The 26,744-nt window shown below is 50.9% G+C and overlaps 2 protein-coding genes across 11 annotated transcripts in view; one reads left to right on the top strand and one right to left on the bottom strand.

The window, feature by feature from the left end:
- LOC146333899 (small glutamine-rich tetratricopeptide repeat-containing protein alpha-like) overlaps positions 1-21,591 on the bottom strand; it is a 24,047-nt gene extending 2,456 nt beyond the window's left edge. The window contains exons 1-12 of one of the 6 annotated variants that reach the window (XM_084825040.1): positions 21,487-21,575; positions 20,031-20,180; positions 18,528-18,661; positions 18,069-18,172; positions 17,040-17,124; positions 9,006-9,105; positions 7,950-8,054; positions 7,162-7,300; positions 6,692-6,754; positions 5,631-5,668; positions 1,895-1,984; positions 84-210 (exon numbers count right to left, since the gene is read on the bottom strand). In XM_084825040.1, coding sequence (XP_084681166.1) covers positions 96-210; positions 1,895-1,984; positions 5,631-5,668; positions 6,692-6,754; positions 7,162-7,300; positions 7,950-8,054; positions 9,006-9,105; positions 17,040-17,124; positions 18,069-18,172; positions 18,528-18,627 — 939 coding nt within the window. In that variant the 5' untranslated portion in view covers positions 18,628-18,661; positions 20,031-20,180; positions 21,487-21,575 and the 3' untranslated portion in view covers positions 84-95. Of the gene's footprint in view, positions 1-83; positions 211-1,894; positions 1,985-5,630; positions 5,669-6,691; positions 6,755-7,161; positions 7,301-7,949; positions 8,055-9,005; positions 9,106-17,039; positions 17,125-18,068; positions 18,173-18,527; positions 18,662-20,030; positions 20,181-21,486 lie in introns of all 6 variants that reach the window. The other 5 variants (XM_084825038.1, XM_084825042.1, XM_084825043.1 and 2 more) reach the window with 5 other exon arrangements.
- LOC146333898 (thimet oligopeptidase-like) overlaps positions 21,198-26,744 on the top strand; it is a 24,393-nt gene continuing 18,846 nt past the window's right edge. Inside the window, exon 1 of one of the 5 annotated variants that reach the window (XM_084825033.1) lies at positions 21,198-21,356. In XM_084825033.1, the coding sequence (XP_084681159.1) occupies positions 21,212-21,356 (145 nt within the window). In that variant the 5' untranslated portion in view covers positions 21,198-21,211. Of the gene's footprint in view, positions 21,357-24,409; positions 24,612-24,839; positions 25,010-26,075; positions 26,229-26,744 lie in introns of those variants that run through there. The other 4 variants (XM_084825037.1, XM_084825036.1, XM_084825034.1 and 1 more) reach the window with 4 other exon arrangements.

Genomic DNA, 26,744 nt, shown 5'->3' with positions numbered 1-26,744 from the left:
GGTCCATGTAAAGAGGGTGAAAATGGGGCAGTGCGCATGAGTGTGTACATGCTCATAAGAGAGAAACAGACTTGTAAACTCACCTGCTGGCTCTCTCATTCCTGCTGCTCTTCGTTGCTGTTGCTGGGGGTCCGACTCCGGATTTGGCTGCGCAGCTGTTCTATTAGTTCTGGATTTTGCTGCTGCATCTGCTGAGCAAACTGTTGGCCTCTGTAGCAGAAGAAGGAAAACCCGGCACAAAGAGTTATTATTGATTACTGACGTTCATTTACTATTTTTTAATTTATTGCATTTCTATGCCAGCCCAATAACCAAAGCTCTGTGGGCAGTTCACAACAATGAAAACCATTAAATGTATCATGCTAAAATACATTATAAAAGTTTAAAACAACAATGTAAAATAAAAAATAGAAACTCAAACTTTACAGGCAAAGCTTCAGTTCATGTTATCTACAGGAGACATGCCACAACCAGAAAGAACAAGCAAAGAGTTATATATCTGTCGCCCCACACATGGCACAGAACACTTGGCCAACTCAAATGCCTAGCAGCCCCAGCCAAACCCTACTTGTGGTTCAGACAACACTTCAAAAGACAAAAGAGCTCTCCTTGCAGTTTTACATTTCTGTGATTAAAAATAAGGTTCTGTGTCCATCTAAATGCCCATCAGCTTTGTCACATCGCAGTACAAATTATGTAATTGCACATGGCATAGAGTATGTCCTTAATTTTTCCATGCCTTTTAGTTTCAGTGAATGTTGCCTAAGGACTCAATCCATAGAATTCCTAGGAATGGGACCCAATGTACTTTTTCAGGCGTTTACACATTTCTTAAGCATTGCTTGGGAATCTATAGAATTCATACACGTTGCATACAAGGACTCGGTTGATCAGACCATACAATTTTCACTTAGCCTTGTTCAGCCCTTTGCCTAACACACTTTGCCAACAAACAGAATTCTTAGCTATACTACAGAATACCTGGTTTTTGTATCTGCCTGTAACACTTCTACACATAATAATATCAAAACACTTCGTAGGCCTTACCTAGCCACAGTGCTAACAACAACCCTGTAAGGTTACGTCTGAATTATTATCCACATATTTCAGATAGAAGAGAAAAGGACTGAGGGTCTTAGAGAGAGCTGCTTGCTTACGGCCACCTAGTCATGCAACGTCTGAACTAGGGACTTCCTTTTCATTTTATTTTTTATCGAGCTTATCAAACATGTACAAATTATAGTTTATAATCCATTCTTCAGTTTATAAATATTACATAACATAAAAATAGCACCATCATATGCCAAGGAAACTAATAAATAACTATCTTAGGGTGCAATCTAATGCACGTTTAGACAGAAAAAAAGTCCTTCAACTCCCAGCATTCTGCAGCCAGAGTTACAGGACTTTTTTCTGTCTAAACATGCATAGGATTGTGCCCTTAATCTATTAAACCCCAGATGTTGAAATCAATGTAGTCTATAGCTAGGATACCCACTGCTACTAAAGCAAAGACTTTGGGTCTATACTGGTTCCAGGGTTGGGTAAGTGGAGATCGAATTCTCTGAAAGAATCATGAAAGGAACCAGAAGACCTTTGTATGGCTGAGGGTGGTCAAGCTGAAAGAGCTGGAGTCATAGGCGGGGATGCAGCAAGAAGTGAACAGCCAAGAGGGTGGGACAAAGCCACGGGGAGCTTTAAAGGGTCAGGGAACCATTTATGCTGGATCCAGAAGGGAACACGAAGCTAGCAAAGGGATCTGAGGACAGCACCCAGTCTGGGCGATGGGAGAGGAATAGAAAGAACATAAGAAGAAACACGCAACGGATGGATCGCTGCTCCTTCCTGTGCACTGGAGGCAGCTGCATAGAGAGCGCGCGCGTGTTCTACTCACGCCTGGATAAGGCTGGCGAGGTCGTTGGGGGAAGCGCTGGCTCCAGGCGTCGCCATGGGATTGTGGCCGCCCGAAATCATTCCTGACATCCTACAAAAAAAAAGGGGGGGGGGCTTTGTGATGTGGGGTGATAAGAAAGGAGCTCTTCCCTGCCTGCTCACCATTACTAGACTGAAATACACAGAAGGCCCTTGAGTGGTTTGAGCCACGAATCCACCTGTTTCGTAAAAGGAGATCCAAGGAACAGGAAAAGCGGTTCTGAAAACACCATCATGGCCCCCAAACACTCTGGCTTCAGAGCTGGGAACTCGCTCCTCCCCCTGCTACCATGAAATGGCTTCTTAAAAGCCTTAGAAATTGCCAGGATGGACAGGGAAAGTCAGTGGAAGAAACAGGATTCACAGCCCCTGACTCTTTAGGAGGAAAACAGTCATTCCCCACCCCACCCTGCCAGCATTTCACCATGTGTTGGGATTCTCCTTCTGGGCAGGTTAAAGCCACAAAAAGGCAGATTTTTCTGTGCATGAGAAAATAAAGGATTAAAAACCTTGAAGGGGAAACAAAGCAACACTGGATACTTTCCAAAAGCATTAGAAAAACTGTTTGAAATTTTGGTACACGGAACTGTGGCAAATAGCTGGGAGGGGGATTATTGTACCAGCTGAAATGAGCTAAAGGAAAAGTATCTGATTGTCACATAATGTGGCATGTTTTATGTTCTATACACACCAGGGATATAACAGGTAATATTTCTCAAAGCCTTTCCACAGATTATGGAAAAGAGACTAAAGGCTGGCTGGCTGGGGAATGCTGGGAGTTTTAGCACTTTTTTGTGTCTAAACATGCACAGGATTACACCCTAAATATAATTTGTTATTGTGAAGAAGCCTAAAGAAAATCTCCAAGCAGCCAATGGATTCTACCTATAGTTTTGTCTGCAAAGGGCAGATAAATGTATTAATCTCTGTCAATAATTAGATTCAAATTTGATGTGCGTGGTTTTTTCTTTGTCTTTGGAAAATTAATACAATTAAAATAAATTCACTGGGAAACCACAAAAAAAGAAAACCTGACTGAAACTCCCAGTCATCTCATCTCCCTCCCACCTCCCCACACACCTCCAGTCCTAAGCAGTTTGTGTGTCTGATAGACCCAAGACGGGAGACGGATACTGGCTGGAGGTGATTTTTCCTACTCTTTCCCCATCCCTTGTTCCTCATATGCCGTGTCTTTTAGATAGTACGCCTGAGGACAGGGAGCATCCTACGAACTTTGTAGGGCTCTCTGGGAGTCTGTCTGGCTAAGAAGCAGGGTAGAAATGACTGCAATAAATAATACAAATGCATAATTCCAGAGAAGACCCACTGGCTTCCCTGGGGGCATCAGAAGGAGGGGAAAACAGGGCCTCTCCCTGCCCTTCTCTGAGCCTTCTCTCACCCTCTGATGACTGGGATTGCCCTCCAGTCAAAAGGGCCGAGGCCTCCCCTTTCTCCTCAGCCACCTCAGAAGCTGGAGGCCTTGCGTGTCTGGCCCTGCTCCGTGGAAGAGGAGCTCACAGCCCTTTGAGGAAGGCCTCATTATCATCATTTCAAGGGTGGGGTGGTGGCGGCGAGGAAGGATTTCTCTTGCTACCGGTGGGCACTTCTCCTGCTCTTCCTTCTCCCCCCACAGAGACCACAAGAGTGCCACCCCGCGGAAGCAAACCCCGTGGCAGACGGCGAGGGAGAAAGCCACAGGAAAATGCACCAATGGCATTTGGAAATAAGCTTCCACCCAAAGCTGCCAGAGTGCGGCTCACTGCCTCAAAGAATCATAGAATAGTAGGGTTGGAAGGGGCCTACAAGGCCATCGAGTCCAACTCCCTGCTCAATGCAGGAATCCAAGTCAGAGCATCCCTGGCAGATGGCTGTCCAGCCTCGTCTTGAAGGCCTCCAGTGTGGGAGAGCCCACCACCTCCCCAGGTAATTGGTTCCACTGTCGTATTGCTCTTACAGTCAGGACGTTTTTCCTGATGTTCAGCCGGAATCTGGCTTCCTGGCACTTGAGCCCATGATTCCGTGTCCTGCACTCTGGGATGATCAAGAAGAGATCCTGGCCTTCTTCTCTGGGACAACCTTTCAAGGACTTGAAGAGTGCTATCCTATCTCCCCTCAGTCTTCTCTTCTCAAGGCTAGACATGCCCAGTTCTTTCAGTCTCTCTTCATAGGGCTTTGTTTCCAGTCCCCTGATCATCTTTGTTGCCCTCCTCTGAACCCTCTCCAGTTTGTCCGCATCCTCCTTAAGGTGTGGTGCCCAGAACTGGACACAGTACTCCAGATGAGGCCTAACCAGTGCTGAGTAGAGGGGAACTAGGACTTCTCGGGATTTGGAAGCGATGCTTCTATGAATGCAACCCAAAAGAGCATTGGCCTTTTTTGCAGACACATCCCATTGTTGGCTCATATTCAGCTTGTGATCGACAACAATTCCAAGATCCTTCTCACTTGTAGTGTGGTTGAGCCACGTATCCCCCATCTTGTCACTGTGCATTTGGTTTCTTTTTCCTAGGTGCAGAACTTGGCATTTGCCCCTATTAAATGTTATTCTGTTGTTTTCTGCCCAGCGCTCCAGTCTATCCAGATCACTTTGAATTTTGTTTCTGTCTTCCAAAGTATTAGCTATCCCGCCCAATTTTGTGTCATCTGCAAATCTGATCAGCATTCCCTGCACCTCCTCCTCCAAGTCATTAATACAAATGTGGAAGAACACTGGGCCCAGGACTGAGCCCTGCGGTACCCCACTCGTTACCTCTCCCCAGTTTGAGAAGGTCCCATTGATAAGCCCTCTTTGAGTCCGATTCTGTAGCCAACTGTGAATCCACCGGATCGTTGTTTCATCTAGCCCACTTTGAGCTCGTTTGCTCATCAGGAGATCATGGGGCACTTTGTCGAAAGCTTTGCTGAAGTCAAGATATATGATGTCCACAGCATTCCCACAGTCCACAAGGGAGGTGACTTGATCAAAAAATGAGATCAGATTTGTCTGGCAGGACTTGTGCTTGACAAATCCATGTTGGCTTCGAGTAATCACGGCATTGTTTTCAAGGTGCTTCCAGATGGATTGCTTTATCATCTGCTCCAGAATTTTCCCAGGGATTGATGTCAGACTGACTGGTCTGTAGTTCCCAGGTTCCTCCTTTTTACCCTTTTTGAAGATAGGGACAACGTTAGCCCTCCTCCCATCATCTGGCACTTCCCCCATCCTCCATGATTTCTCAAAGAGAATAGACAGCGGTTCTGAGAGTTCTTCTTCCAGTTCCTTTATGACTCTAGGATGCAGTTCATCTGGCCCTGGAGATTTGAACTCATTAAAAGCGCCTCTTTTAATATGGCGCTTGCCTTCTGCCGTTTTAATAAGTATATGGATTTTTAAAATAAAATAAAAACATCTGCCAATGGATTTAAATCAGGGACACCGTTCTCAGTAGCTTGGAATGTTTCATAACCCATTGACTGACTCACGCCACAGTCCTATGCATGCTGACTAGTCAGAAGACAGCCCACCTGTCTTCAGTGGGGGCTTACTCCCACATAAACGCGCGGAGGACTCCAGCCTGAGCACAGCAGCTTCATTGATCTCAGGGCAGCTTGGCTCCGTGCCGTGTCTTTGTGCGGGGTGCGGGACTTTGAGAGAAACCCGACCTCAAAAGGAACAACCTTTTTATAGAAACCCAAAACTGAGACGTTCCCATACTTACAGCTGTTGTACTTGTGGGTTGTTCATCAGGTTAGATGCCTATTTCGTTTTTTAAAAGGAGAAAATTGTTATTTTTTTTAAATGCAACTACACATACTTCATGGCAGTTTCATGCTATATTCAAACACATTCAAAGCTTTGTACTACTTCGATAGGAATACTGGTAAATATCTGTTGCTTTCCAGATGAGATTGGACTCCAGTTCCTATCAGCCCCAGCCAACATGGCCAAAGGTCAGGGATGATGGGAGTTGGGGTTCAACCTCAAGTTGCCCACCCCCACCGTACACTATTTTCTTCCCCTCGCCCCTCTAAAATGTAGCTGATTTAGGCCAGGAAAAACTTCAGCATCCTACACTTAGTATTTTGCCCTCCCTGCCAGATCAAACACACAGCTCCGACGGACCGTTCCCTGGGACTGCGGACTCCGGCTTCACCCATCCGCCAGAGAAGGAGCAGCTGCAGGGAGCTTGTTTCTGCCCCCCCTCCCCAGCAAGAAGGAACACATAGAAGGATTCTGAAGCTAAGAGGTAGGGGCTGGATCTTGCTTTGGTGCCCCGGGCGACACCCTGGAAGAAGGAAACCTTGGCAGCCGCAGAGCGATGGCACTGTGTAAGCAATACTCCCCCTGCATCCACTTTGGTCCCCCAAAAATTATTCCAGAAGAAAAAAAGGACCAAGGCAAGGAATGCTAAGCAGGCGATTCTGGCATGCCCTGTGCAGCCGCTCGAAAGGCCCCTGATGGAAGAAGCGGGACCAGAGAGAGCCGTCTTCCCTGAGTTGTCTGTTCAGCAGAGTCTTGACTGCTCTGATGGGCAGCAGCTCTTGGACGGAACGCCTTCCCAACGCCCGCCCCTTTCTTAAGCTGCCAACGCTGCTGGGGATTGAGGCCCCTCCTGGGCTCTACTGTTAAGCCAGGGTCTCCTCCCCAGATTGCTCTGCTCGGCTTGGGCCGGCAACCCCCCACCCTCTTCTGCTGTGCAAGGACACGCCTGGCACCTTTCCGCCTTCCCGGGGCAAATGCAGAGCGCGATCGGACCAACATGGCGCAACCTCCACTCACCATGCTCATGAAGCCGGGGTTGTTGAGCAGGCCGGCCAGGTCGAGCCCTCCAGCACCTCCTGTCTGCGGAGACAACCGGGGGGGGGGGGGGGACACATATCAGGGCAGTGAACACACACTGGATGCGTTCAGGGTGAGGCGGGCTTTACCCTATAAAGAGCCATTGACCACAAGGAAAGACGTTCGGAGGCACGGCTGATGGTGGGCAGAGCCAAAGGCAATACTGGGCAGAGTTTGCAAAACTGTGCCACCCCATTGCCTCCCCGCCCCCCGTGCCACCCCATCTTCCACCTTCTTCCGCCTCTCTCTCTGTTCCATCAACTCCTTTCTCCCCTCCTTCTCTCTGTGCCACCTCGTCCCCGCCCCCCTCTTGCCACCCCATCCCTGTATGAAATTAGGCCAAGGGCAGCAGGTCCCCCCCAGATTAGGGAGCCTCTCCCAGCTCCCCCTGCCATGTTCCAGGAACCCACCGGGCTCGGTGCCTCCTTCATTTTCTGCTCCGTGACTTTCAGGTTCGACTTGTACGTCTCGTTGTCCGGATCGAGCTCCAGGGCTTTTCTGTAGTAGACGACAGCTTCTGAGAGTTTGTTCAGACTGGACAGCGCTAAGCTGCAGAAAGGCAGGGGGGCGGGGAGAAAAATAATTGGGAAATGAGGCTGCCCGCTCACTTGCACCCCCGTGAAACAGTTGTTTGAAAAGGCTGCCCCCTTCCTCTGGTTTAAGGAACAGCTACGGGCACCTACATACACAATGCTCCATCTTCTGTTTTGGTTGGAAACAGCCTGGTTGGGAGAGAACCCAGGAACGCTGGATAAACAGCACATGCAGCAGCAAGACCTCGGAGCCACAGAGGGGAAGCCCCGCCAGGCTCCCCATAGATTTCAAAGGCCAGAACACAGCAGTGGGAGCCTGCAGTTTAGCTCTTGCACTAGCAGACGGGACAGGAGAACTGCGCTGGGTTCTTCCTCCCTGCAGAGAGTGGACGACCCCCCCCCCCAGCTGCGTGGAACTATCACACTTGCGGAGCAACCAAGGCTGCCATGGCTCTGTCCACCTGTTAAATTCTTCAGGGCTGCCTCTGCTCCGCATCCTCCACCATCTGAGGTGCGCTTGGAAGTCCCTGTGGACAGGGTCTGCTCGGTGGTGGCACCTGTCTGCCCAGAGCATGAGATGGCGTCTCTTCACACAAGCCCCACACCCCAGCACAGTGGGCTCAGATCCCTGAAGTGGGCGGATGTTAAGCGGCAGCAGGCCTCACCCCATCCTGCCGTACGCTTTGCTGTATTTGGGATCAATATGTATGGCTCTTTCGCAGTCTCTAACTGCTCCGGCGTAGTTTCCGAGTTTGCTGTAAGCAGCAGCCCTGGAGAGAAAGAAAGAGGGACTCTCAACACAAGTTCCCTGGCTTCTCCTCACGGGCTGTAATTCAGCAGCGGGAATGAAAGGCACACCGCACACTTGCTGAACGGAAGTTCTGAGATAAGAACAGAAGAGCCCTGATGCTGAATCAGGCCAAGGGCCCACCCAGTCCAGCATTCTGATCACACAGGGGCCAACCAGCTGTCGACTGGGAACCCGCAAGCAGGCCATAGCACAACAGCACCCTCCCGCCCATGATCCCCAGCAACCGGTGTACATAGGCTCACTGCCTTTGGTACTGGAGGTAGCACAGACCCATGAAACACCGATTGTCTCCTCCTCCAGGAATTTGTCCAATCCCCTTTTAAAACCCTCAATGGCATCTTAAAGCCATTAAGCAAGCGCAGCAATTTGAGAAACTACTTAGAGGCATCACACAAAGTGTTTCTTATTGATCCACTTCTAAACTTCAGCGTCCACACTGGGCACAAAATGCAATCCCAATTAATGGTAAGGGACAGGGGTGTCGAACCCTGGACTATTTCAGAGAGGCTCTCAGGGGCCACATTCCAGTGGTGGGCGGGGCCAGGGGCAAAAGGGGCGGAGCCCAAACATCTTCCTGCCAGCCATTCAGCCTCAGGAGAAGCAATTCAATTGTTTTAGAAAACTGCAAGGTGAAGACAGGGCGGAGGGGGAACTCGCCTGCTCCTCCTTTCCTTCTCTCCTTCCTTCTGCCGGCTGTTTTTTGAAGGTTCCCATTTATTAGCAGGGTTATAAATTTGCTTTGAGAAGGGTGGGGTGCTTCATAATAAGACACCCCAAACCGGGCGTGGGGAAAGAAGCTGAAACAAGAGGGAAGACTCTTTCCACCCCTGTGCAGAGCGGGGACAGTGTTTGGAGTTCCGCACAGAACCAAGTGGCGAAGAGGAGACAGCAACCCCTAAGCAGCATTCACCTGTTGCAATAGTACACCGCGTTGGACGGGTTCAGTTCGATGGCTTTTCCGTAGTACAAGATGGCACTTTCGAAGTTTTCCGCTTTCATCTGCTCGTTCCCTAGTGAGGATAAATGAGGGAATGGGTTATAGAGGACACCAGCCGCTCTGCTTAGGACCGGGGCCTGCTGGGGACACCGGGGCCTGCTGGGGACACCGGGGCCTGCTGGGGACACCGGGGCCTGCTGGGGACACCGGGGCCTGCTGGGGACTCCGGGGCCTGCTGGGGACTCCGGGGCCTGCTGGGGACTCCGGGGCCTGCTGGGGACTCCGGGGCCTGCTGGGGACTCCGGGGCCTGCTGGGGACTCCGGGGCCTCCCCTCCCCCCACCCCGGGCTCCTCAAGATCCTAGTTGCTCCTCCTGTGCCTCCGGCTTCTCCTGCCCAACCGGCACCACAGTGCAGCCAAGGAGGGCCCTATGACGGCTTCTCACTTGGCAACACGGTCCCTCCTCCTCTTCCAGTGCCCTCAGCCTCTCTCACGTCACCTGGGGCTCCTAACCACCTCGTCCTTCGTTCCTTCCAGTATCTCTTTTCTGCTGCCTGGTCTTTGCTTCCCCTTCATCAGCACCAGCTTCCGCCCCCTGCCCCATTCAAAGCCCTGCTGAGGAGCGAATGACCCTCCCAGCGGGGAGGGCCGGAAAGCAGGGGAGGAGGAAACGCACGTCCAGCACTGCCAAGCCATGCCAGTGCACAGCTGCCCACTGGGCAGGCCAGCTCTGGAACCTGCGGCTACCACTGCATGGCGTCCTTGTAGGGCCAGTCGACACGCAACACACGCGGGAGGCAGAACCGACAAAGGCAAAGTCGCTCAAGCGGTGAGCGTGATCCACCGCCCCGGGGTCCGGCAGGGCAGCCGCTGGCCCAGGAGACCTCCTGCTCTCCAGAGCGCCGGGCACCCCATGCTCGACTGCCCCACCTCCTCCAGCAATACCCTCTCCCGCTGAGGGGGGGCCTCCTGGGGGGGGGGCTTGTGGTAGTGGGAGATGCGATCCTTAGACACATAGACAGCTGGGTTTGTGATGGGCGTGTAGCCCGCAGGGTGAACTGCCTGCCTGGTGCGACGGCTGCGGATATCACGCGCCCTCTAGGTAGCCTGGCAGATAGCGCTGGGGTGGAGTCAGTGGCCGTGGACCGTGTTGGTACCAATGACGCGGGGACATGTAGCTGTGACGTCCTGGAAGCCAAACTTAGGTTGCTAGGCAGGTGTTGAAATCCAGGGCCACCCAGGTGGCTTTCTCGGAAGTGCTACCTGCTCCAGGCGCAGGGCCAGCGGGACAGGCGAAGCCGAGGGGTCTCAGTGCGTGGATGAGACGGAGGTGCCGGGAGGAAGGGTTCAGATTTCTTAGGCACTGGGAACGTTTTGGGACAACCCGGGCCTGTACAAGAGGGGCGGGCTCCGCTTGAGCCCAAATGGAACCAGGCTGCTGGCGCTAACAGAAAAGGGGGGCAGAGCAGCTTTTAAACTCAGCCCTGGGGGAAAGCCGACAGGAGCTGGGAAGCATCCGGTTTGGGCGAAATCATCCCAAAGGGATGAAGATGAAAATGCTTTTGAGTGCCCGAATGTAGAAGGGGAGGAAACGGGCCAGGAGCACGTGGCAGAACATAAGAGCTCATCAAAGGGGCCAACGTCCCATGGCAAAAGAGGCACACGCCAGAGGCATCTGGGGAGGGACACCGTGTAGAGGCGTTTCTATGCAAATGCTAGAAGCCTCCGTGCCAAAATGGGAGAGTCGGAGCGCCTGGTTTTAAGGGAGAACCTGGATGTAGTGGGCATTGCAGAAACCTGGTGGAGTGGAGAGAACCAGTGGATACGGTCATCTCTGGATATGAACTCCTCAGGAAGGCCAGGGAAGGGCGCACCGGGGGAGGTGTTGCCCTGTACGTCAGAGAGGCACAGTGTCGAGCGGAAGAGAACTCCTGGAGGGGGTAGGCTCTTCCACAGAAGCACTGTGGGGGACCATACCAGGCTCCGAAGCTCATTTAGTGCTAGGAACGTGCTATCATCCCCCAGACCAGAATGCTCAGAGTGACCTTGAGATGGAAAATGAAATCAGGGAGGCCTCCAAACAAGGCAGTGTTGTAATAATGGGCAACTTCGGTTACCCCCACACTGACTGGACAAATGCATGTTCCAGCCACGAGAAGGAGGTGAAATTTCTAGATGCCCTAAACAATTGTGCCCTAGAAGAGTCGGTCATGGAACCGACCAGAGGGGAGGCGACCTTGGATTTAATCCTAAGTGGTGTCGCCCAGGACCTAGTACCAGATGTAAATGTTGCTGAACCAGCTGGAAACAGTGATCACCGTGCTATCAGATTTAATATCTATTTCAGTGGGAAATTGCCCAGGAAGTCCAACACAGTCACATTTGACTTCAAAAGAGGAAAGTTCTCTAAAATGAGGGGAATGGTGAAACGGAAGCTAGAAGGGGGAGCCAAGGGGATTAAATCCTTCAGAATGCTTGGAGATTACTCAAAACCACAACAATAGAAGCCCGGCTAAAATGTATACCACAGGTGAGGAAAGGCAGCACCAAGTCCAAGGGGTCGCCGGCATGGCTGACAAACAGTGGTAAGGGAGCTATCAGAGGAAAGAGAGCTTCCTTCAGAAAACAGAGGTCTTGCCCAAGTGAGGAAAACAAAAGGGAACACAAGCTTGCCAAAGGCGATACAAGCCGACAACAAGAGACGCAACAAAGCATTTTGAAGAGCATATCGCTAACAACATCAAGGCCAACAGTAAAGAATTCTTTAAATACATCAGAAGCAGAAAACCAGCTGGGGGGCAGTTGGACCACTGGATGACAATGGAGTTAAAGGAGTAGTGAAGGAGGACAAGGAGACTGCAGAGAAGCTGAATGAATTCTTTTCACCTGTCTTCACTGCAGAAGATACAGGACAGATACCTGTGCCTGAACGGATGTTTTCAGGAAAGGAGTCTGAGGAACTGAGGCAAATAGTGGTGACAAAAGATGACGTTCTCAACCTTATTGATAAATTGAAAGCAAATAAATCACCAGGCCCAGATGGTACCCAGCCTAGAGTTCTCAAAGAACTCAAATATGAAATTGCTGATCTTCTACCCAAAATATGCAACATGTCCCTAAGATCAGCCTCTATAAAAGAGGACTGGAAGATGGCCAGTGTAACACCAATTTTCAATAAGGGATCTGGGGGGATCCAGGAAATTACAGGCTGGTTAACTTAACATCTGTTCTTGGTAAATTGTTCGAAGGCATTATTAAAGATAAAACAAGTAAGCATATAGAAGGACAATCCCTGCTGAAAAAGAATCAACATGGCTTCCGTAAAGGTAAAAAGATTTAATCTTTTAAAGTTCTTTGAGAGTGTCAACACACATGTAGATGGGGGTGATCTGGTAGACATTGTTTTCTTGCACTTCCAAAAGGCTTCTGACAATGTCCGTCACCAAACTTAGGAGTCATGGAATAAGAGGACAGATCCTCTCATGGATCAGTAACTGGTTAAAGAACAGAAAGCAGAGAGTAGGAATAAATGGTAAATTCTCCCAATGGAGGGAAGTAAATAGTGGGGTCCCACAGGGATCTGTATTGGGACCAATGCTTTTCAACCTGTTCATAAATGATCTGGAATTAGGAGTAAGCAATGAAGTGGCCAGGTTTGTGGATGACACTAAATTATTTAAGGTGGTTAAAACAAAAACAGATTGTGAAGAGCTCCAAAAGGATCTCTCCAATCAGAGAATGGGCATCTAAATGGCAAATGCAGTTCAATGTAAGCAAGTGTAAAGTGACGCACGTGGAGGCAACAAACCCCAACTTCAAGTATAGCCTGATGGGATCTGAGCTAGCAGTGACCGACCAGAAAAGAGATCTTGGGGTTGTGGTGGACAGCTCGAGGAAGATATCAACCCAGTGTGCGGCTGCTGTAAAGAAGGCAAACTCCATGTTAGGCATAATTACAGAAGGAATTGAGAATAAAACTGCCAATATCCTACTGCCCCTGCACAAATCTATGGTGCGGCCACGCTTGGAATACTGTGTACAGTTCTCATCATCGCACCTCAGAAAATATAGTGTAGAGCTGGAAAAGGTGCAGAAAAGGGCAACTAAAATGATCAAGGGGCTGGAGCATCTCCCCAGTGAGAGAAGGTTACAACAGCTGGGATTGTTGAGCTCAGAAAAAAGGAGGGTGAGGGGAGACATGATAGAAGTCTACAAAATTATGCATGGTGTAGAGAATGTGGAGAAGGAGACATTTTTCTCCCTCTCTCAAAATACTAGAACCTGGGGTCATCCCATGAAGCTGATTGGTGGGAGATTCAGAAAGGAAGGGCTTCTTCACACAGCACATAAACTATGGAATTCTCTACCACAGGAAGTAGTGATGGCCACAAGTTTGGATGGCTTTAAAAGGGAGTTAGACAAATTCCTGGAGGAAAAGGCAATACATGGCTAGAATCATAGAATAGTAGGGTTGGAAGGGGCCTACAAGGCCATCCGAGTCCGACCCCCTGCTCAATGCAGGAATCCAAGTCAGAGAATCCCTGACAGATGGCTGTCCAGCCTCGTCTTGAACGCCTCCAGTGTGGGAGAGCCCACCACCAAACTAGGGAATGGGTTCCATTGTTGCATTGCTCTAACAGTCAGGATGTTTTTCCTGATGTTCAGACGGAATCTGGCTTCCTGGCACTTGAGCCCATGATTCTGTGTCCTGCACTCTGGGATGATGAAGAAGAGATGCTGGCCTTCTTCTCTGGGACAACCTTTCAAGGACTTGAAGAGCACTATCCTATCTCCCCTCAGTCTTCTCTTCTCAAGGCTAGACATGCCCAGTTCTTTCAGTCTCTCTTCATAGGGCTTTGTTTCCAGTCCCCTGATCATCTCTGTTGCCCTCCTCTGAACCCTCTCCAGTTTGCATCCTTCTTAAAGTATGGTGCCCAGAACTGGACACAGTACTCCAGATGAGGCCTAACCAGTGCTGAGTAGAGGGGAACTAGCACTTCCTGGGATTTGGAAGCTATGCTTCTATTAATGCAGTCCAAAAGAGCATTTGCCTTTTTTGCAGACACATCCCATTGTTGGCTCATATTCAGCTTGTGATCGACAACAATTCCAAGATCCTTCTCACTTGTAGTGTTCTTGAGCCACATATCCCCCATCTTGTCACTGTGCATTTGGTTTCTTTGTCCTAGGTGCAGAACTTGGCATTTATCCCTATTAAATGTCATTCTGTTGTTTTCTGCCCAGCGCTCCAGTCTATCCAGAGCACATTGAATTTTGTTTCTGTCTTCCGAAGTATTAGCTATCCCGCCCAATTTTGTGTCATCTGCAAATTTGATCAGCATTCTCTGCACCTCCTCCTCCAAGTCATTAATAACAATGTTGAAGAGCACTGGGCCCAGGACTGAGCCCTGCGGTACCCCACTCGTTACCTCTCCCCAGTTTGAGAAGGTCCCACTGATAAGCACTCTTTGAGTCCGATTCTGTAGCCAACTGTGGATCCACCAGATCGTTGTTTCATCTAGCCCACTTTGAGCTCGTTTGCTCATCAGGAGATCACGGGGCACTTTGTCGAAAGCTTTGCTGAAGTTGAGGTATATGATGTCCACAGCATTCCCAAGTCCACACGGGAGGTGACCTGATCATAAAATGAGATCAGAGTCGTCTGGCAGGATTTGTTCTTGACAAATCCATGTTGGCTTCGAGTAATCACGACATTGTTTTCAAGGTGCTTCCAGATGGATTGCTTTATCATCTGCTCCAGAATTTTCCCAGGGATTGATGTCAGACTGACTGGTCTGTAGTTCCCAGGTTCCTCCTTTTTACCCTTTTTGAAGATAGGGACAACGTTAGCCCTCCTCCAGCCATCTGGCACTTCCCCCGTCCTCCATGATTTCTCAAAGAGAATAGACAGTGGTTCTGAGAGTTCTTCTGCCAGTTCCTTTCTTACTCTAGGGTGCAGTTCATCTGGCCCTGGAGATTTGAACTCATTCAAAGTAATTAGGTGTTCCTTGACCATATGCCTATCGATCTCAAGCTGCAATCCTGCCCCTTCAGCTTTAGCCTTCTTGACGCCATCACTGCAATTCTGTGCTACCTGCCTGTACTCTTCCTTTGTTACTTGGCCTTCTTTCCACTTCCTATATGTGTCCTTTTTTGTTTTCAGGTCATCCCTAAGCTTGTTGTGAAGCCACATTGGCTTCTTCTGTTGTCTTCCACCTTTTCTTTTTGTTGGAATGGTTTGTGATTGTGCCTTGAGAATTTCCGTTTTTAAAAGCTCCCACCCATCTTGGACTCCTTTTCTCGTTAGCGTTGCTTGCCATGGGACCTTACTGATCATTGTTCTGAGTTTATTAAAATCAGCTTTCCTAAAATCCAGTGTATGCGTTTGACTACACTTGGCTTTTGCTTCCCTTAGAATGAAGAACTCAAGTACAACATGGTCGCTTTCCCCCAGAGTTCCTGCAACTGCTACTTTACCCACTAAGTCATCTCTGTTGGTTAAGATCAAGTCAAGGATAGCTGATCCTCTAGTTCCTTCCTCTACTTTCTGTAGGAGGAAGTTATCCGCCACACAAGTCAGGAATTTCCTGGTGGGGCCATGTTTTGTAGAATTTGTCTCCCAACAAATATCGGGGAAATTGAAGTCCCTCATTACTACTACGCCCTTCATGGATCACTACCTTGTTGTGGCGAAGGGGCTTGCGTAACTTAGTGAAGCCATAAGCTATGCCGTGCAGGGCCACCCAAGACGGACAGGTCACGGTGGAGAGTTCTGACAAAATGTGGTCCGCTGGAGAAGGAAATGGCAACCCACTCCAGTATTCTTGCCAAGAAAACCCCATGGAACGTATGACAAGGCTAAAAGATGTGCTACGGTCCATGGGGTCATGAAGAGTCGGACACAACTGAACGACTGAACAACAACAACATTACTACTACATCATGCTTCCTTAAAACATTGGCTATTTGCTTTTCAAAAGTTTCATCCTTGCCTTCTCCTTGATTGGGTGGCCGGTAGTAGACTCCGACCACCAGGTTCCTTTTACTCTTTGCTCCATTTATTTTGATCCAGATGCTCTCGATGGGGCTACCAAGCTCATCCTCCTGTATTTCTGTGCAGAGATATGTATCTTTCACATACAGTGCAACCCCACCTCCCTTTCTGTTCCTCCTGTTCTTTTTGAACAAGTTATATCCTTCAATTGCTGTATTCCAGTCATGAGATTCATCCCACCAAGTCTCAGTTATACCTATCAGGTCATAATTTCCCTCTTGTATTAAGAGTTCAAGTTCGTTCTGTTTGTTTCCCATACTGTGGGCATTAGTATATAGACATCGAAGACCATGTGCTTCATAGTCTGGCTTTCTTCCTACCTGTGTCTGAAGACTATTATTGGGCGCTATCAGAGCTGCTCTCTCGGTTGCAGTGCATGCGCCTACATCCATTGTTACCCCCAACATTACATCTCCCTCCCCCGTAGGATTCAGTTTAAAGCCCTCCTGATGAAGTTCTTCATGCTGTGGCCAAACACATTCTTCCCATCCTTTGTGAGGTGCAACCCGTCCCTTGCCGACAGCCCATCTTCCAGGAAGTATGGTTCGTGGTCCCAGAATCCAAATCTCTCTCGTCGGCACCACCTTCGTAGCCAGTCATTCACCCGGAGTATTTTTCGTTCCCTTTCTATCCCTCTTCTAACTCCTGGAAGTCCTGTACTACTAGTCCTGATGGCTCTGTGTTCCCTCCAGTACCAGAGGCAGTGAGCCTAGGTGCACCAGTTGCTGGGGAACATGGGCGGGAGGGTGCTGTTGCACTCATGCCCTGCTTGTGGGTTCCTGGTCAACAGCTAGTCGGCCACTGTGTGAACAGAATGCTGGACTAGATGGACCCTGGGTCTGATCCAGAAGGGCTCTTCTTATGTTCTGAAGGGGAACCATAGAGCCGGAAGGGAAGAAGCAGCAGGAGACAAGTCTCAGCCATCCACTTGGAAGAGGAACCTGGGCACTTACCTTCAGCTTTCAGTCTCTCCGCTTCAGCGGTGTCTTCTTCCGAGGGGGTGACTGGCTCAGACGCTGGCGTGCTCTGCAGTGGCTCCTGACGGCATGGGAAGAGAGAGAAATGCACGACCATGGCTTGTGACTGGAGTGTGGCAAGTTCTGCAAACTGCCAGGCATACGCGGGTGTGTTGTGGAGGGAGCACTTCTCACAGACTTTTCCAGATGCTGCAACCCCTGGTGGAGCTGGGTCAGCAGCAAGGAGAATGCAGCTTCAAGCCCTGAAGACTAACTCTGCCTGGAACGACACCTGGGGTCCTCACCTGATACTTCTCCCCCCACCAGGAATCTACCATATCCTGACTCAGACCATAAGCTCATTTAGTTCATTCTTCTCTACCCTGACTGGCAGATCCAGGGTTTCAAGGAGAGATGGGTCTTTCCCTGCCCTATCTGGAGAAGCTGGGGACTAAGAAGAGGCTACTAAGAAGAGGGCCTTTTCTGCTGTAGCACCCCAGTTGTGGAATGAGCTTCCCAGAGAGCATCGCCTGGCACCTACACTGTGCTCATTTCGGTACCAGGTGAGGCCCTTTTGATTCTCCCAGGTGTTTTAGTTTTTCAGGTTGTTTTTATCTGGTATTGCATTTTAAAGTTTTGCACTCCTGCTAGCTTCTGTTTGCTTATTTTTATACTGAAGTTTTAAACTTTTATACTGTATTTTATCATTTGCATTTTATTGCTTTGTGTTTTAATTGTGGTGAACCACCCAGACAGCTTTGGCTATTGGGCGGTATAAAAATGTAATAAACAAAATAAAGAAACAAACCTAGGACCTTCTGCATGCAAAATGGGAGCTCTACCACTGAGCTACGCCCCTTCACCTAAAGTAAAGCAAGATTCCAGTCCTCTGGGTTCTGAACAAAGGGCTGACAGGTGCAGGGACATTTGAAGCTGCCATGTGAAGCAACAGAGTCCACTTCTTCCGCCTGCTGGTTCAGGGGGAAGGGAAGGGAATCCCCCCAGGTTCCGCCTGCAGGCACCCACCTTTGCTGCCGCAGCTTCAAAGATCTCTGGAAGAGTCTGTGACAAGGCCAGGCCTCTGTCTTCCATGGACACCCCAAAGGCCGTCTCGAGGCACTGGATGGCAACTGAAGAAGATGGGACCAAGGAGTCTGGTTAACACGGCTTCCTTTGCTCATGTCCCGAGCAACTCATGGCAGCTGGCTCCCCCCTGCCCCTTGCACAGTGCTCAGCCCTGCAAGACCTGTGGGGGTGCTTAGCCATTCTGCTGCAAGAGCAACCAATGTGCGTTTGTCTTTACTTTCAAGGTAGCAGGGAAAGAGGAGACCACCCAAGACATCCTCCCTCACCAGTGCCACATAGCTGGAGAGCACCAGGTCACTCAGCCCTGTGTTTGATGCATGCGGAAGATCGGGGGGGGGGGTGGCGGCGACCCCCAGGTTCCACCCACACGGACCCCTCCCATTGGCACCCCCAACTGACCTTCCAAGCTCTCCTGGGCGTCCGGAGAGAGGCCTCCATTTTGCAGCTGATCCTGGAGAAACTGGATGATGGAGAAAGCCAAGCGTTTCTTGTCTGCCATTTTGTCCTCCAGGGGACCCCTTGCCACTACTTCTCTTAATTAATAATTTTAAAAAAGGAAGCAGAGAGGGGAAACAAAAGATAATGATCCCATTAGGGGTGATGAGAAAGGGAAGTTTAGAGGACACGAACGCCACCACCCCTAAGCAAGAAAAGTCACTTTTCTGCCTAAGCTGCCACACCCATCCTGCCTACTCCTACTCCAAACAGCTCAGGGGACAACTCCGATTAGGCCTTTCCCACACTCCAAGGTTGCTCCGTTTCCCTTTGGAAGGACTGGGGGGGGGGGCAAGACCGAAGAACTGAGCCGCTGGACCGCAGCAGGCCTGGGCCACTTTCTTTCCTCCTGAGAGATCTTGGCTGCAGCCGGCAGGGCTCCCACAAAGCCACGCATCAGCCACACCGAGTTGCTTGGCTTCGGCATGGCTGCTGAAACACCAGCCCTCGCCCTCCAACCCAGAAGTCCTCCCTCTCCTCCATCCCACAGCAGCATGGAGTCAGCTGCAGCTGTACAGCCATGGCACGGAAGAACTTTGCACATGCTCGGATGCCTGTTCCTCAGCAAGATGACTTTGCACATGCAGCAGACGGACTGGGATGAATGCTGTTTCACTGTGCTGTTTTGTCCCCAAGTGTGTCTTCGCTTCAGAGATCAAACGTTATAATAGCCAAACGTTATAATATCACCGCTATAGAAGTGTATTTTTATGCCGCACAGTGCCTCCTTCTGGGAGCATCCACGTTCTATTAAACCCCCCATTCCTTCCGGATCCCTACTGGTCTGTGCCTTTGTATACCTATGCCTAAGGATGCCAAATCCCAGCGGGCGTGGGGCTGGGATGCACAGCCCCAACACGCTCCCTGAACCGACAATTCCAGGGATGGCGAGGCAGGGGAGCCCTCCAGCTTTGTGCCCCTGAGCAGCTGCAAAACTCCTCTCCTTGGCGTGAAGTTCCCACGGGACATCGCACCAGCATGCCAGGATCCATCCAATCCAGCCTCCACCCCAAGACAGGATCCACCCTGTGTGTCCTGCCTCCACCACAGATGTAAATCTGCACGATCTAGATCACAGGATGGCACAAGCAAATGCAGAAATCCGCTTGTGAAGTTGTTTGCGGAGTCTTGAGAAACCTTTGCCGGATTTTTGCCATCGCTGTCAGGGCAGCTGGCACAACTCGCAGGTTGGAAACAAGACAGTATATTATTCCAGGTTTCTGAGCACAGGTCTGGATGGCGAGCAGAATCCAGAAGTGACGGGTTCAAGGAGGATGCTGGAAGGACATCCACATTTCCTGCATTTGTAATTCACTGTGTGTTGAAAACTAGCAAGGAGAGAAGGAGGGTCCTAGCCAGGCCTGCTCCCTGACAAGCTAGGTTGCTACGTGTGAGAAACATGCTTACTTGTGTGGAGAGGCATTCAGGCACACGGGCCTCTCCTGCTGCCTGAGGTGGTACAGCCCAGGCACAAGTCACACCCCTCAATGAGGACAAGGACACTGAAAAGTGCTTCTCAATGTTGACGTGACTCTGGGAGACAGGATGGTTCTAGTCCTCACCCACAAAAGAAATTAAGGGTGCATGTTTAGACAGAAAAAGTCCTACATCTCCCAGCATTCCCTAGCCACCATAGCATCATTTACTGCATCAATAAATGAACATTCTTGCTCAAAGGAGGGAGGGAGGATGACCCTGGCCAGGGACCAGGCACAGCAGTGGCCAAGGAGCCCCCTCTACCCACGCACAAGGAGGGTGGTCCTGTGAGAGGAGGGTCCTCAGCCTTCTCATACAGGGATCTGAGACGGGATGTTATCTGAGACTCCGTTGCTTAGCTCAGAAAACTCCTGAGTCTAAATTATAAACCTAATAATAATAATAATGGGTAGGAGAAATGTCACATTTACAGCCCACCCTGTATCTTGAGTGGGGTTTTTGTTGAGCAAGGGATCCCAGTTGTTGGGAAATAGCATGGAAAGGTGACAATTGGGTCTTTGGAGCGATGGGACGGGGGAGTGTATTGGCTTCTGGGCAGGCAGAAATCCAATAGGCAAACCTCCTTCTCTCACCCTCCCTCCACCTCCATGGAGGTGGAGGCATCTGCATCTGCTTAATTTGAATGTATGTTACAGCAATACCCTCTCTGCCGCTTCATTATTTCCTTAGGAAAAAAAGGGACAACCCTCCCCCCCCAATAAGGGCCCCACATCAAAACAACCCAGAATGTTTTGGAAGAAAGGGAGGGGCAGTTCCTCCTTTCCTTTCTTCCCAGAGTAGAGTGAGGGAAAGGAAAATAAAACAAGCAGAAATCCAACAGGTACAGTCCAGGAGAGGAAGAGATACACACATACTTAAGAGGGCAGAAATCCACATGCACACACTCAATTACCCAGGAGGCAGAGATCCAACAGGTGCAGCCCTAGAGATTCACACAGAGAATAGCCCAGAAGACCTTCAAGGAGGCTGAAGGGAAGGGGAGAAAGAGGCAGACAGAAGCCCAACAGGTCCAGCCCTCGGACTACCCTCCCCTCCAAAATCCCCCATAATGCATTGGGGTGGGTGGGGGAGGGGCAGCTCCTTCTCTCTTCATGGAAGGGGGAGGCAGGAGAGGCAGAAAAGCAACAGATACAGTCCGGGCCCACCACAACCCGCCCCATGACCTAGGATACCTTACAGGAGCCGCCCCTTCCCCCTCTCTTCAAGGAGGGGAAGAGCCAGGCAGAAACCCAACAGGTAAAGCCCAGGAACCTAAATCCCCCAGAATGTCCTGGGGTTGGGAGAGGGGCTCGGCTCCCCTCCCCTCCCCTCTGGGGAGGGGGCTCCCTCTCTGCCCCACCCCGCCCCCTGCCCTTTCCCCACTCACCAGCGCTCCGACGCCCCCCCACCAGCGCAGCAGCCACCGATCTCCCGTATGCGCATGCGCGGCCAAGGCCCCCTTGCCTTGTTCTCTGGGCTCCGTTTCAACTGCGCAGCCGCAATGGGGCTGCCCCTCCGGCCGCTCTACTACGCCTGCGCGCCGGGACAGGTTCCGCCAGTCATCGACGTCCAAGTCTCAGTTCTCTCACGCCCCGCCCCCTCCTCGCTCTCAACAGCGCATGCGCCGAAGCTCCCGAAGGCGCACGCGCTGGGAATACGTGACGCTATCTCCGCCTTCCATCCTCCCTTCCACAGAGATATGAAAAATAGAGAGACACATATTCTCTGAGTAGGTTATTCCCGGGTTCAATGAGTGGAATGGGAAGGCGCAAATTATATATGTATATATATGGAGAAATCTCAGATTGGGCAGCAAGTCTTCTCCCCAAACAAGGGGTTCTTGCTCTTCCTGACTCAGGACTTATATATCGTGTAAGAAGTGTGATTTATTAGTTGTGGAAGCTCTTAGACATATTTTTGAAAATAGGCTTGCTCATGCCAATAAACCCCCAGGCAAACACAATCCATTGACCCCATATTGCAGATGCAGGGGGAGGGGGGATGCTGTAGCTGAGAAACACTGGCTTTCGACACCCCTGCAGTGTTGTTCAGTCGTGTCCGACTCTTCGTGACCCCATGGACCATAACACGCCAGGCCTTCCTGTCCTGCAATGTCTCCCGGAGCGTGCTCAAGTCCATATTCATTGCATCGGTGATGCTATCCAGCCATCTCATCCTCTGCCGTCCCCTTCTCCTTTTGCCTTCAGTCTTTCCCAGCATCAGGGTCTTTTCCAGAGAATTTTCTCTTCGCATTAGGTGGCCAAAATATTTGAGCTTCGGCTTCAGTATCTGTCCTTCTAATGAGCACTCAGGGTTGATTTCCTTGAGGATGGACTGATTTGACCTCCTTGCAGTCCAGGGGACTCGTAAGAGTCTTCTCCAGCACCACAGTTCGAAAGCATCAATTCTTCGGCGCTCAGCCTTCCTTATAGTCCAGCTCTCACAGCCATACGTTGCTACTGGGAAAACCATAGCTTTGATTATGCGGACCTTTGTGGGCAAGGTGATGTCTCTGCTTCTTACTATGCTGTCTAGGTTTGCCATAGCTTTCCTCCCAAGGAGCAAGCGTCTTTTAATTTCATGGCTACAGTCACCATCTGCGGTGATCTTGGAGCCCAAGAAAATAAAATCTGTCACTGCTTCCATTTCTTCCCCTTCCATATGCCAGGAAGTGATGGGGCCAGATGCCATGATCTTCGTTTTTTTTAATGTTGAGTTTCAAACCAGCTTTTGCACTCTCCACTTTCACCCTCAACAGGAGGCTCTTTAGATCCTCTTCGCTTTCTGCCATTAGGGTGGTATCGTCTGCATATCGGAGGTTGTTGATCATTCTCCCGGCAATCTTAATTCCGACCTGTGATTCATCCAACCCGGCGTTTCTCATGATGTACTCTGCATATAAGTTAAATAAGCAGGGCGACAATATGAAGCCTTGTACTCCTTTCCCAATTTTGAACCACTCGGTTGTTCCATGTCTGGTTCTTACTGTTGCTTCTTGACCCTCGTACAGGTTTCTCAGGAGACAGGTAAGGTGGTCTGGTACTCCCATCTCTTTCAGAATTTGCCACAGTTTGTTGTGATCCACACAATCAAAGGCTTTAGTGTATTCAATGAAGCAAAAATAGACGTTTTTCTGGAATTCTCTTGCTTTCTCCATGATGCAGCGAATGTTGGCGATTTGATCTGTATTTCCTCTGCCTCTTCTAAACCCAGCTTGTACTTCCGGTAGTTCTCGGTTCGCATACTGCTGAAGCCTAGCTTGTAGGATTTTGAGCATCACCTTGCTGGCATGTGAAATGAGCCCAATTGTACGGTAGTTTGAACACTCTTTGGCATTGCCCTTCTTCGAAATTGGAATGTAAACTGCCCTTTTCCAGTCTTGTGGCCACTGCTGAGTGTCCCAAATTTGTTGGCATATTGAGTGCAGCACTTTAACAGCATCATCTTTTAGGATCTTAAATAGCTCAGCTGGAATACTGTCATCTCTGCTAGCTTTGTTGTTAGTAATGCTTCCTAAGGCCCACTTGACTTCACTCTATAGGATGTCCGGCTCAAGTTCAGTGACCGCACTATCATGGCTATCAGGGACATTCAGATCTTTCCTGTATAGTTCTTCTGTGTATTCTTGCCACCTCTTCTTAATCTCATCTGCTTCTGTAGGGTCCCTGCCTTCTTTGTCCTTTATCATGCCCGTCTTTGCACAAAACGTTCCCTTGAGATCTCCGATTTTCTTGAAGAGATCTCTAGTCTTTCCCATTCTGTTGTTTTCCTCGATTTCTTTGCATTGTTCATTTAAGAAGGCCTTCTTGTCTCTCCTTGCTATTCTCTGGAACTCTGCATGCAGTTGGATATATCTTCCCCTTTCTCCCTTGCTTTTCGCTGCCCTTCTTTCCTCAGCTACTTGTAAAGCCTTCTCCAACAGCCACTTTGCTTTCTTGCACTTCTTTTTCTTTGGGATGGATTGAGTTGCTGCCTCCTGAACAACGTTACGGACCTCTGTCCATAGTTCCTCAGGCACTCTGTCTATCAGGTCTAATCCCTGAAATCTATTCCTCACCTCCACTGTATATTCATAAGGGATATGATTTAGGTCATACCTGAACGGTTTAGTGGTTTTCCCTATGTTCTTCAATTTAAGCCGAAATTTTGCAACAAGAAGCTCATGATCTGAGCCACAGTCAGCTCCAGGTCTTGTTTTGACTGACTGTATAGAGCTTCTCCATCTTTGGCTGCAAAGGACATAATCAGTCTGGTTTCGATATTGACCATCTGGTGATGTCCCTGTGTAGAGTCGCCTCTTGTGCTGTTGGAAAAGCGTGTTTGCTGCGATCAGCGTGTTCTCCTGGCAAAACTCTATTAGCCTTTGTCCTGCTTCGTTTTGTACACCGAGGCCATGCCTGCCTGTCACCCCGGTGATTTCTGGACTTCCTACTTTGGCATTCCAGCCCCCTACGATGAAGAGGACCTCGTTTTGGGGTGTTAGCTGTAGCAGGCGTTGCACAGCCCCGCAAGGTAACGCCCCGTTGTCATTGCAAGCCAGAGGCGGGAGCTGAGGGCGGTTCTCGTTTCCAGGCAGAGGTGCGCCCTCCCCCCGCAGAGGAAAGGTCAGCCTCCTTCAGTCGCCCCTCCTGACCCTCCCCAGCCCAAGTCCAGCACTCGGCTGCCTGCAGCAGCTCGGGCCGAATTCCAGTTGAGGGCGGAAGACGGGCCAGTCGCCGCTGCGGAGGCGCAAGGCATTGTGGGAGAGGAAGGAGGAGCCAAAGGCGAGCGACGTGACCCCGCCCCGCCGCCTCCTGTCCTGCGGCCAGAGGGGCTGCGGGCGTCGTGCCGGCCGAGCAACACTTCCGGCTCCCGTTGGCCAGGAGTTGGGGGGCGGAAGCGAAGGAGAAGAGGAGCGCGGCGCCGCGAAGGTGCCCTTCGAGGGCCCTTGAGAGAGCACCTGTGGGGAGGGGCGCTGGGGGTGTGGCCGTGCGTTTCATTCATTGCGCAGCGCCAGCCGCCGCGGCTCCCCGGCCAGGCGCGTGGCGCTGGCGGGCCTCTGCCCCTTCCGGAGCGGGAGGGAGCCGGACCTGTGGAGCTTCCGCCTGCGCGGCTGGCCCCGGCTGCCCGGACTCCCCTGCCCGGCGGGCCTGCGGGCCGTGGGCCCTGGCGCGCGAAGCCGCCGCCCTCCCGCCGAGCCAAGGCGCTAGTCCTCGCGGGCTGGCCCGGAGCGGGAGTCCGCGGCGCCTTTGCCCGGGGAGCCTCGGGAGGCGGGCGGCGCGGGGAGGTGCCCGGGCGAGCCGGGGCGCCCCCGCTCCCGAGGCGGTGTGCTGGGGAGAGGGGCGGGGTGCTGCTGCGCTCATGCCCTGCTTGTGGCGCACGCGGGGCAGCTGGCCGCCACGGTGGGGCAGAAGGCCGGACGCGAGGCTCCGGCCTGACCCAGCACGGCGCTTCCGGCGGACCCTTTCGGCCGCGGGCCCGCTTCTGGAAGGAGCTCCCGGGGCGGGGGGAGCTGCTTCAGGCCCCTGGAGCCCCCAGCCCTGCTCTTGCCCGCCTCCGAGCTTGCCCCGAGCCTGTCCTTCTCCGCCTCTGTGGGCCTTCTCGTAATCCTGTTTTTGGGCTGCCGGCTGCAATCGTATTGCTGCTTTTATTGGGGAGCGGGGTCCGGCCTTTGTTGTGCACGCTGCAGTGAACAGCTCTGTGGCGGAGGCCCCGCTTTGCGTGCAGAAAGCCCCCGGTTCCGTCCCCGGCATCGTCTCCGGGGCGGCTAGGAAAGAGGCCTGCCTGGATCCCTGCAGAGCTGCTGCTGCCTGTCTGTGTCCGCAGCACTGGGCTAGATGGAGTGATAATCTGACCTGGTCGGAGGCACTTTCCAGTTTAAATGAGCCCTTTATTCAGATCCATGAGGACTGGAATCTCAGCTTATTTTGAGAAGTTCAGCGCCAGAGCCCCTGCTTTGCGCGGAGAAGGTCCTTAGTTTGATCCCGGCAGCATCTCCAGGGAGGGCTAGGAAAGAATCCTGCCTGAAAACAGAGCTGCTGCCACTGCCGCCAGGCTCAGCGGACTATAAACGCGCCAGATCAACCCAGAGTCTAACCCTGTATAGGCTCCCTGGCGTTGCTGTTTTCCTAGCAGTAGGTGAGAACTGAGGTCAGTTAACTCAGGCACCAGATTTTACTTACTTTATTTATTACATACCCATTACATTTCTTGTCTACCCAATGAAGAATGTTCTCTGGGCAGATTAGGATAGACTGTTCTGTCGGGAAAGGGGACTCTCATCTTTGAGATACTTCGTTTGTTATTTTATTTATTAAATTTATTAACGGCCCACCTGGCTGGTCACCCAGCCACTCTGGGCGATGTAGAAATTATATAATAAAACAGTTTAAAACAATAAAATTCTACAGTAAAAACATTTTCTAAAATACCCTAACCCATCCCAAATGCCTGCGCGAACAACCACGTTTTTAATGGGTGGCGGAAGCTCATTAAAGAGGGGGCATGGCAGAGTTCCCTAGGGAGGGAGTTCCACAGAATGGGGGCCACCACAGAGAAGGCTGTCTCCCTCATCCCCACCAGTCTAGCTGTCCTGGCTGATGGGACAGAGAGAAGGCCATCCGAGGCTGATCTTGTTAAGCGGCTGGTCTAGTGTTGCTGGAGGCG

The sequence above is a fragment of the Heloderma suspectum genome, chromosome W (assembly GCF_057233095.1).
Source record: "Heloderma suspectum isolate Gila_16-S chromosome W, 16-S_ref, whole genome shotgun sequence".
NCBI lineage: Eukaryota > Metazoa > Chordata > Lepidosauria > Squamata > Helodermatidae > Heloderma > Heloderma suspectum.
Note: the sequence above shows the minus strand (reverse complement) of the source record. Positions and strands in the feature narration are given on the sequence as shown.